General features: G+C 30.3%; 1 protein-coding gene across 7 annotated transcripts in view; it reads right to left on the reverse strand.

The window, feature by feature from the left end:
• LOC117172115 (serine/arginine repetitive matrix protein 2) overlaps nt 1-12,006 on the reverse strand; it is a 34,428-nt gene that overhangs the window by 21,455 nt on the left and 967 nt on the right. For 5 of the 7 annotated variants that reach the window (XM_033359906.1, XM_033359904.1, XM_033359903.1 and 2 more), the window contains exons 2-7: nt 9,843-10,006; nt 9,657-9,731; nt 9,488-9,554; nt 9,016-9,383; nt 8,610-8,843; nt 8,233-8,343 (exon numbers count right to left, since the gene is read on the reverse strand). In XM_033359906.1, coding sequence (XP_033215797.1) covers nt 8,233-8,343; nt 8,610-8,843; nt 9,016-9,383; nt 9,488-9,554; nt 9,657-9,731; nt 9,843-9,959 — 972 coding nt within the window. In that variant the 5' untranslated portion in view covers nt 9,960-10,006. The remainder of the gene's footprint in view (nt 1-8,232; nt 8,344-8,609; nt 8,844-9,015; nt 9,384-9,487; nt 9,555-9,656; nt 9,732-9,842; nt 10,007-12,006) is intronic. The other 2 variants (XM_033359910.1, XM_033359909.1) reach the window with 1 other exon arrangement.

Here is a 12,006-nt window from a genome sequence, read left to right on the forward strand (position 1 = left end):
TGTCCTATACAAGCCAAGTAAATATCAAAACGGGATCTTTTTTAGTTTTCGAACAATAATAAAAAAACGTACACCGAAACGATGCACACGATGTGAAAAACCATGTCAACAATAAGCGAACAATAGGAGAATAGTATAATCGTATGTACGAACTTCCGAGTGCAAACTTAGGCGCCTCGGCACACAATGCCACGGCGTACATTCTTAATTATTTCCCAATAATTAAAGGAGATACCATTTTAATATTTACAGGGCTTGTAATCTATCTACATTAAAAAATGGTACTTTTTTCCTTTAGAAATTCAGTTTCAACATTCGTTTTTGAAAAATCTAAGGTTTTCAAATTTTTTTATTCAAAAAATATCTTATCAAAATTCCGTCCGACTAAGGATAATTTAAACAAAACTAGACCTTCAAATGATTTCATATGGAATTGCTCAACTGACAAAAGTAATTTTACAACTTGTACATTGCTACAGCTTTTTACCTTTTCAATGTTCATTTCATAACTAACATTATTTAACGCTTATTTTACATACTCTAACTTCAAACGTATTGTGAATAAATCAGTTAAATTAAGTAAAACTACTAAAAGAGCTAGTAAAAGTGAAGAGTACGCCAATAAAACGTGATAAATCCTTTTTTTTGAAAAAATTGAGATGATTGCTATGGTGTGTTAGGAATATAATCAATTAGATTATCAAAATGGGCAAAAAAAGTTTTGTTTCATCTTGATTTAAACTTTTATCCATAAAATAATGTGAAAATGAGAAACAAAGACATTTTTTATTACAAATTCATTATAATAAATCCTTACGCATTGAGAAAGGCTTACACCACTATTCACACCACAAACTCATTTGTAGGACTCCTGGAACATTTTGACATCTTGAATTTTCCATCTCTCTCTAACTACGGCTTATTATTTAATAAAATAAGGCAATACAATCAAATTTTCATCAGTAAGAGATAAAAAGAACAAACACATTTATCTCATACACCAAAAAACAAATATTTTTTTGTGAACAAAATGAGTATTAAAAAGTTAAAATATTATATATGCTGATTCTTATCTCTCAGTATAAAATCCAAAATTATCTATCTAAAAACTTTATTATTCACTACCCTGACAGGTCAACATTCAGGTTACGTTGACGCGTGTTACGTTAATGAAAAACAACACAAAAATTCTTTATCTTCTAAAATTCAAGTGATTCCCAAACCCGTTTGGAAATCGTTTTATCTCGAACTAATTTATATATTTATCACTAATTCATTTAGCACTATTCCGTAATTTGAAACCTATCCTTGGACTTTTGCTTGGTTTTCGACGGAAGTTCTTCCTTGTTTTCTACTTGAATCTTGGTGGGCGAATAGTGAGATAAATTTTCTTTAATTTGACACCAAAAAAAAGCTATTCCTGGTAACCGCATGATGAACGTTTATGTATCAACGTAAACACAACAATATTTTCGTGAAAGTTCATATTTCAGTACATATTAAACTTTAATTAAAATATTAGTGATGAAAATTTAACCTTTTAAAGATAAATTTGAGGGCCGTTAAGCATACATTTTGAAAGAGTTCATTATGGTCCGGGAGCGGGCAATGCTGCTGTATGCAATAATATGTCCAATAATAAAAAGGTGTTATTCTTATGCATTTTGAGCCGCTGAATCCAAATATACCCGGCTTTTTTTCGAAAAAGTGGTACGTTTTGTTTAAATCGCAATTGTGTAAATAAATTATGAAAAAATGACTTTTTCGATCTAGACAATTTTTTTTCTAGAAAATATGGCCTATTTTAAGACGAAAAGGTCTGTAACAACTTTTTCGTAAAATGCATATTTATTTCGAATTGAAACCCATTCCCGAAATATCGACTGCACGCGGCGCGCAAGAGCGGTAGGCACATCGGAAAAGTGCTGACTGTTATTCGCGAAAATCATATCTCCGCCGGGTCTGCGCTAATGTTGAATTACATCAGGTTATGAAGTAACTTTTAAAGGATGAGTAAATTTTCAATTTTCAAAAATATTGAATAGGTCAAATGTTACCGTTCAAAGTTAATGAAAAACGTCAAATTTCGGACCTTAAAAAATGTATATCTTTAAAAATATGTAAATTTTTCATAATTTGTTTAAATAATTGCGATTTAAACAAAACGTACCACTTTTTCGAAAAAAGGCCGAGTATATTCGGATTCAGCGGCTCAAAATACATAAAAATAACACCTTTTTATCCTTGGACAGATTATTGCATACGACAGCATTGTCCGCTCCCGGACTAACATATTTCCTATTGGGCTGTAAATTGATAAAAGAAAAACACCATTTTTTTACTATGGATCATGTAATGAGACACTGAAAGAATGATTTTTAAACGATTATTTTACAATATAATGAAAAGTTTTAATCATTTATCCTTTGGATACAAAAGTACCATAATATATGCAGAGAATTGCCCATATAAAGGAGCCATCAATATCAAGTATTATGTCAAATGATTCGAAAGACGGGCCATTTGACATATTTGTTTTTCAAAATCAAAATACATTACCTCAAGAACATTTTTTGAAGTAGAATGCATATGAACGTTATCAAAGAAATAACAAATGTTAATCTCACCTATTGTTTTTATTTCGCAGATTAATTAAAATCGAATTTTTCTGAGAAATGTGAAAGGGCACCTCTCCCCTAAGTCTCTATTTGTTCCTAAAATATTATTAGATCCTTTTAAGGGCGACAGAACCAGGCCCTAATCTTAAAGTTGAATTGCCTCATTTTACTCCATAAATATTAGAATTATATCTTTGTTATTTTAGATACTTAGGGTCTACTCCTATTTTGAATGATGCCTGTATTCAGAGTAAAAAGTTAGCTAAATTCAATACCTTTTTTTATAACATACATACTTCATTTGAAACAAGAGTAGGCCCTAAGTATCTCACAAATATGTAATTATAGTATTTATGTCGTTCCATCGCCTTTAAAGATTACAATATTAAACGAATTCAAATTATTATTAAAATATTAAACGGTATACGGAAATGTAAAGAATATAATCGATTTAAAGTATCATTACAAAATATAAATTCTCCTAATAATCAAATGACAATTTTATTACCCATTAAAGGAATTACTGATATTAAATTTTTAGTAATAGTCCAACCTCAAAATAATATTTGTCCCCTAAGATAGGACATATTCTAAAAAAGCTGCAGCTACTGTGAGAATATAAAATAATCTTCCTCTATTTCAAGTTAATCTGAAAAATAACAATTAAAATATATTCCTCGTTCAATATGAATAAATATGCATAAAAAAGATGCTCCATTTATACGAATCAGTCACCCAAGTGACTTCAGTGATTTCAAAAGACTTCAGTGACTTTTGGAGATCAACATTTTTTGAGAATTCACTGACTTCAGGAGATTCCACTACATGTATGATGCTTCATTAATTTTATGCAGTCTTTTTCCACTGTTCACTAGGGCTAGACAGAAAAAAATTGCAGATCAAAAACAGTCTAATAGCACTGAAAAGTGTCGTTTTTCGTTCCTTATATCATGTGTAAAATTTGAAATAGAACGATCAATATCATGAAGTTCCATAAAACAAAAATTCGTCATTCTGAGGGTTTTGCAAAAATCGTCAATATTAATTTTTTTTGTACTAATAATATGACCGATTTTGAACAATCTTATAAGATTTTCAGCTGTTCTAGGAAAAAATCTCGTTTTTATAAACCTCAAAAGAAGTAAAATAATTTTTTTAATTTTCCGCAAACTACCGTAACATTTTTTTGTAAAAAATAGAAAACTATCTTGAATTTGAAATTTACCTAAAAAATTGAAGGGAAGAAGGGAACCTAGGGGTTTAAAGAAGGAGATGGTTTAAACGACTTAATTAACGTGTGAATAGACTACAAAATCTTACTTGGACTAATTTATTATGATTTAGATTAATTTTAAGTGGGATAAGATTCCTACATCCTCACAAAAATTTAGGAGTTTATCATTATCTTAGTTATTCAAGATTTATAAAAATGAGATTTTTTCCTACAAAAAATTACTTTAAAAAATCGAGCATATTATGCAGATTACGAGTTTTTCAATCTTCATCTAATTCCGAGTCTGGCCATTTTAATTGCTAAAATCTTCTCACTCCTTTGTAGGTAAATCTTAAGTGTGAGAAAGTATCTATGTGCTCCACAAATTTGTAGTATAGAGTAAGAACATACATTCTTTGCACCATTCTCTAATTTAATCGATGATGCGACTGTTTAGCTTGTTCCGCTATATTTAATTTAACATTGCCACCACTTTTACGCATAATCTGTTATGGAATGCAATCCAATATTATAAAAAACTAAACAAATTCACCTCGGTTTTTAGCATGCCAGTAATTGGGATAAATTTGATTTAATTGATGCTCTTAATCTAGTTTGAAATAATTTTACAAATTGATTTAGTTTTTGGAGGTTTATCAAAATAAGATTTTGTCCTAAAAAATACGAAAATATTGAAATATTGTATAAGAATAAAACTTAGTATTATCGACTTTTACAAAACTTTCTTTTTGACCTAGACTACTGCTTACTCCATGTCAAATGATTTCAAGTAATTTTAGATATTTCAGGTAACTTCATTGCAAGTATATACCTGGTTACACGAGTCATGAAATCCTCGATTTTGTGATTTATTTTATTATTATTTATTATACTAAATTCGCATCTAGAGTTTGAAGTCGTTAGAAAATAAGAAGTTACTAGAGTTCAAATATTCAGACGGAAAAGTTCCGAGAGGCGGAATATCAAGCAAATGCAAGTAAAAACTGTACCAATCGATCTCGGTACTCTTGTGACCATTGCTTTCAGCGGCCGCCTCTTGGGACTTTCTAGTCCGAATAGGCTAAAATTATACACTTCTTTGTTAAAAATAACTTGAGATTCAATAAACTGCTAAGGAAAAAGCCAAAATTTTGGTTAGACGTATGACGAATTCAATAGAAAAGTTTCAAAACGGTATAAAATTGACAAAATGGTGGCGGCCTTCTAAAAATAAAGGAGAAAGGTTTATGTGAAAATTCTAGAAACTGTTAAATTATGGTTTTTTGTTTCGTTTTTTGAGAAACCATAAAATTGTATTTTTGAGAAAAAAACAATGTCAATGAATTTTATAGATATTTTCGCAAAAATTAAAAAGTAACGCTAAATGGAAAAAAAGTGTCAAGATACATTTGTCTACAACATTTTTAGAGAAACAATTTTGTTTCCTCGATTTTTTCCGTATAATGCGTCTTTTTGGCAAAAAATGTGAATTTTAGTTTATTAGCTCAAAAATTTTCTCTCTTCTTTCCAAAGCTCGGGCACGGTGTGTTTGAAGACCGACTAAGTTTAAGTAAAATGTATCCAAAATTTGTTAACGCAGAAAGTTTCTACATAGTTTGGACATTAGAAATCAGTTGAATTTAAAATCTTAGCTGCTACCTTTCGTGAGTTATTGCACATCTTTATATATTCACATAACAACCGACCGTAAAAAACTTGCGTATTCTAGTTTAGGAAATACAATCCTTTTCAAAGTTTACTTTTTTCCAAATTATTTTGAACACAAGATTTTATTATTTATTCTGTATTATAAAAAAATTATTACCACTCTTAACCGAACACAGGGCCAACGACACGGACGCAGTGGCTATATGGCCCCATTTTCTTTTTTTTTTTAAATTTAAAGAAATATATATTCTATACAATTTATTACTTTTTAATATTTTTTTCTAAGTAATTATACATTTACTGGTATAAATCAATATAATAACAGAGCTTTTAATTATATTTAAAAATATCTATTAGTAAATAAAGTTCAAAATTATAGATGAAGAAAATTTTATTACGGCTTTTAATAGCTGTGTTGAATATAATTTGTGGTGTATACTTGTTACCTTGTAACGTGCTCAGAATTTCATAAAATCGCAATGTATAGATTCTCCGCTTTGCTCTGACAAATACCCTAAACCATTGTTATTTTCTATTAAGCGTAAACTTTCTTTAACATGTGACAGAATGATGTGAATTTTTAGTGTTTCGGAGAGTTTGTCGATGCTCTTAAAAGCTTTATTTAATACATTGATGTCTAGTCTGTTTTGTTTGTAGCTTAATAACAAGAAGAGTAATCAACTTTAAAAAATTCTGATTATTGGAAATGAAAGAGTAACTTCGAAACTATCGATTGTCGTAAGAAAATAAAAATCGATTTTTTCCGCGTTAGGTCCTTCTTCGCGGACGGTCAGATATGTAACTTATGGACTTCTATTTTCAATACGGATGGGTTGTGTTTTCTATACCAGTGGTCGCCAAACTTTTTGCTTCATTTTCAGGTATGGTCAGGCTCCACCCGACTTAATTTTTTCTACTACTTTTCGGTCTATTCATGTACCTTAGTGTGAGTGAGCTTACTCCAGCAAGGGTCTTTTGTCCACAGGCATGTCAAAGTAAGGAAATTTTAAAACTTTTAATTTTTAAATTAGCGATTTGAAAATAGCATTATCAGCATCTAAGAATTTTACCGATTCCAATGATATATTACTTGCCTAGAAAAGTTAAAAATTGCCCAGGCAAGAGCGAGCCGACCACTGTTCTATACGCCACCTAGCAGTAGTAAAACACATTCATGTATATATTTATATAAAAAGTACCCAAATGATCATTTTTAATCACCGTTTACTTGCATTTTAAATTTTAGTATTCGTTTGATTAATTAAAAAGTGGCGAAGTTAAAAAACGGCATTATTCGGAGGGCGTTCAAATAAAATATATCAAAATTTACAGAAAAAGCTAAATTATTGATGGAAACTACTTGTTTGTAACAAATTTTATAACTTTAGATCTAAGATAAAATTGACTATACTTAATATATTAGACTACGCGACCACTTAAGCTTTAGCTAGTATAGGTTGTTACATAAAAATCTAAAAATGCGCATAAATCGCGAAAGTGAGCAGCTAGAATTTTAAATTCAACTGATTTTTAATGTCCAAACGATGTAGAAACTTTCTGCGTTAGCAGATTCTGGATCCATTTTAGTCAAACTTAGCCGGCCTTCAAGCACACCGTGCGGGGACAGGGTAGAATACCAAGGAATATACTTTTTACATCTGGAAAAATCTAGAGAACAATAAAATGCGTGGTGTTTGAGTAAGCCGAGGTCTTAAAATCAACAAATTTCGAGAGATTACATCAGAACAAAAAAGAAAAATATTAATACCTGTATTAGATGCAAAATTTCACACTTTTAACAACAATTTTGACCAATTTTTGATACTGTGAGTTTTATGTTGTTTAAATTTAGATATTTATAACATTGTCAAAACATTTTTTTTGTAAGCCGGTATGATACGTGCTTTCTTAGCTACTTTAAAAACAACATATTTGAGTAGCATATGATTCCGTGATTTGAGCTTGGACTGCCAGCCCGATTTGAAATCAATGCGGTCTTAAGCATTAAAAAAAATGTATCTCTTGTATTGGGTTTTTTTACTTCAACCATCAGCTAACCTCATTTCGTTGAAAGCTGAGGGGGGAAACAATGGACCAAATGTTGGAAGAAAACCTTATTTCTGGAATATCTTCGTAATGAATAATAATTACTATAATTTTATTATGTCATTAAATAGTTCTTAAGAAATAAAAACTATTTTTCAAATACTTATATTGAAAAAAAAGGTTTTTACGAAGCTATTAGCAAAATAGGGCAAAAATGGATGTTTTCCCCTCAGCAATCAACAAAAGAAGTTAGCTAGTGATTAAAGTAGGGGAACACTTGAAAAGATGTTCTTCAATTTACCGTTTTTCTAGTTTACATGAACAATCAATTTCAAGCCATTGTTTATAATCTTCTAACACAATTCATCCCTCAAAAGCAAGCAATAGTTTCAGCATTTAAATAATGTTTTAAATGTTAGAAAAATTGTAATCAGTAAATTAATTAATTATATTTACACTATGTGTAACCGCTTATACTGACCCGCATTCTTAAAACTAAAAAGCTGCATATGATCAAATTTTAAAGCGCCCAACTTAAAATGAGAAAACAATTAAAAGCGAAAAAGCATTTCAAACCCGGCATTTTATCACCAAAACTAACTTTCCCATCATCAAGAACGAACACAATTTATATTTGCATTAAGTAAATACGTGTACAAAAAAAAAAACAAAAAAAAAAGACATTACCATATTCACCATCATCTCCCTGAAATTTTCGCGAACTCTAGACCTGAAGATATCGCGAATAGACGAGACGGATGAACTAAGTAAGTCTACAGAAGCTTGAATCCGTCTTATCTGAAATCACAAACTACACATTGGCCGTCCATTTCACGACTACTATTTTTCGAAAAAAATCAACCAACATTTTATTGAAAAATTGTACAAGAAACGTGTGTATTGATATTATTTTGTTGTTGTAACATACTGATCTTATCAATGGAATAGAAGATGGGGTACATTTTTAAACCATTGTCGACATAATTTACTCCACGCTAATTTAATAAATAAACTCTAGAAATTTGAAATAGAGATAATGGAAAAAAAACAAAGGTTGTACTTACAGCTTCAGCATCATTCTGGCTATTTTGTGCGCAATCTGGACAGAACCACTCATCCATAGGAACTTCTACCATCGGAGGGTTCAGACATTCAAGATGGTATCCTAAGTCACAACCATCGCACAAAAGCATCCTATCTTCTCTATCACATTCATGACAGATCTCGCAATAGGTTGGATCTTCTTGAATAATTTCTTCTAGCGTCTGCTTGGTCTCGACAGGTACGTGTCTAATAATCTGGAAAAATAAATATAATTTTATTGTGATTAGAAACTAATATAAGATATGATAGATACATTAATATATTCCTTGCATTACAAAATAAATATCTCATTAGATGACATGTTAATGTCAATTTTAGATTCAACCACAAAATTATATTTAAATTAAAATTGATTTTTATCTATACCTTGCCACCTAATTTCGATCTGACATGAATCACAGTAAAGTTTTTGCGATCTACTGGACAGTTGTTGACATTTTTGCTCCATTCCTCTATGCATTCAAGACAGAAGGAATGTTCACAGGACGACGGAGTAGCAATTTCCTGGTTCCTAAACGAGAGTAAGCAAATTGGACATTTCTCAGATTGCCCATCGCTGGCATCAGACTCGAATCCAACTGCTGATGTTGAAGCTGATTGGATTTGTTCACTATGTTTCCTTGACTTTTTGCCCTTTTCGGCTGACTTATGACAAGCGGTAGTCGCACCACATTCTTCATCTTCATCCACACTTTCCCAGTCTGACTGCCAATCTGAGCTGGAGTCGCTTTCGACTTAAAAGTAAAAATAGTTATCAGTACAAAATTTAGACGCACGAATTTTCATGGATATATTTTGACCGGACTTTTTATTTGTTGATTAGGAATAAAATACTTACTGAAATTTGAGCCACTAGCGTCAGATTCACTGCTTCCGTAACTTGATTCATTTTCGCTGAGCAATCTCTGCAAGAATATATTGTTCACATTTTAATATTGCTCTCATTGACTCAAATTTATTTTGATTATTTTTTCAAACATTATTTCTTAAATATAGACAATACTCACATGATTTTTACGTTTGCTTACTGGCCTTGGAATATCGCTGTCCTCATCACTACTTTCCGCATCGCTGACAACTCGCTGTAAATTAAAAAAAGTCTTATCACTGATAAAATTTTCCGGGCTAAACTCTTTTATTCGAAATACAAACAAAACTACTCTTAATTTTTGGAGATTTGATTTTATACATACGGAAACTCTTCTCCTGGAGTGTGTGTTAATGATGGATTCATCGCTGCTTTCGCTATCAGATAACAATAATCTTCGCCGCTTAGATGGCTTTGGTATCCGTTCACCATCACTTGACATTTTGGAGATTCGAAATGAAAGTGCTCACTTCATTTCTTGAAATTTAACTGTACATAAAATCTTTAATTATCTTACTTATACCAAATAAAGATAAGACTAAAAACTAGTAGACTAATTTTTTTGAAGACTTGTTCAATTATCATAAGTAAAATTATTTTTTAAACAAATAATGTTGCACGATATTCAGACACTGCTTTTGGAATATAAACTTTTTCGAACGGCTTCTAATACATGAAGAATAATTTCACGACCAGTGACAAATATCGAAACTTATGAAGCCGTTACTACCCTTACCTGAAATCTAATGAAATATATAGGGATGTGAAGTTTAAGATGTTTAATAAGCTAAGATTATGCTGCCAAAATTGAGGAAAATAATTAAATCAATCAATTAAATTGGAGCAATTATGCATAGTTTTGTCAACTAAAAATGGTGCAATTGTGCAGGGTATATGCTACCCTTTTCTGGAGTTTAATGCACTTTTACGCAATCTTAATAGATTCCAGAAAATGATGAATTCATGCAAGAATAATAAACCGCACATCCCTAGAAATATACTAGCCGGATACCATAAGTACTTTTTCCATTCTTCCGGCCTATAAAATACAACTCGAAAATAACAGAATTTTTTGTATAAGGAATTTAGATAATAATTTGTATTTTATCCAAATTGTGGAACTGCCATAAAAAATGAGAAATTTGCTATTAATCAGTTGAATGTTAAACAAAAAAGTTAAATTTTCAGTACAAAAAAATTTGAACCAGAGATGAATTTTTAACTAAAATTAATTATTTCAATCAAAAGGAAGAATTTTTAGTGAGTAAAAATTTTTCAGAAAAGTTAATGCAACGTTTATACAAATTGTTGAACTGTCAAGAGAAATGCCGAATATTTTATTAACCAGTTGAATTTTAAACAAAAAAGTTAATTCTCAATTAAACAGTTGTATTTTTAGCCAAGAAAGGAAATTTCATATCTAAAAGATTAATTTTCAACGAAAATATCAATTTAAAAGAAAAAAAGTTAAATTTACAATCGAAGAAATACATTTTCAATTAAAATTATGAATCATTAACAACAAAATATTGTTAAAAAGTTTTTTAACCTGCGAAAAAGTAGTTCAATTTTCAACCAAAAAAGATGATTGCTCAACGAATAATGTAATAGTAGAGGCTAATAAAATTATTTTTATTCAAAAGCATTTGATTTCAACCAAAACAAGAATTTTCAACAAAATAGTTGAATTTTGAGCCAACAGAGATTTCAGTCAAATTTTCAACACAAAAACATGAATTTTCAACCAAATGGTTAATTCTCAACCAAATATTACTTTTTTTTAACTAACATATAATCATCAGTTGCAAGCAACTGCAAATAAAAAAATTCAACATTCCCTAATTTTTACCTGGCCAATTTTTCATTTTCCCAGATTATTATTAAAGGCTATAATCCTAATCTTGTATTATAGAATCTTTTACAATCGGAATATTACATTTATTGGCCTTTTGTATATCAGGCTCAAGAATTTCGAGAACAGATTTGAAAGAAAAACTTGTGAATTTTAATAATTAATTTTTCTAATCTGTCATTAAACACAATTGGAGGCTTATATCAAGAAATAATTAGAGGAATGAAACACAACCTTTTATAGTACAATATTGATTCTGAAAGTACTTTGGCTGCTCATACAGACTGACCGAATGACAAAGTAGTACTTTGATATACTCTTCCTTGTGACAGAACGAACACATTTTTTTTAAATCATACATTATTGCACAGATAAGAAGAGACAAAGAAAAGAATAAACGGTGACGTTTAATTAAGCAAGCATTTCGACTTTTTTGTCTTCAGGATTCAATAGCTGAACTAATTATTTCAATATATTTGGAAAGCAACATTTCTGAAATGAACTCTTCGTTTCCAGCTGGAAAATGATGGAAAATACAACTGAACTACCAAATCGAAAAAAAATTAATTTTATTAAAGTCCCTTCAGTGCTCTTTCTACATAATGAAGCTATAAAAGCTTGCCGCCAAACGGAAAGA

The sequence above is a fragment of the Belonocnema kinseyi genome, chromosome 4 (genome assembly GCF_010883055.1).
Source record: "Belonocnema kinseyi isolate 2016_QV_RU_SX_M_011 chromosome 4, B_treatae_v1, whole genome shotgun sequence".
NCBI classification, from domain to species: Eukaryota; Metazoa; Arthropoda; class Insecta; order Hymenoptera; family Cynipidae; genus Belonocnema; species Belonocnema kinseyi.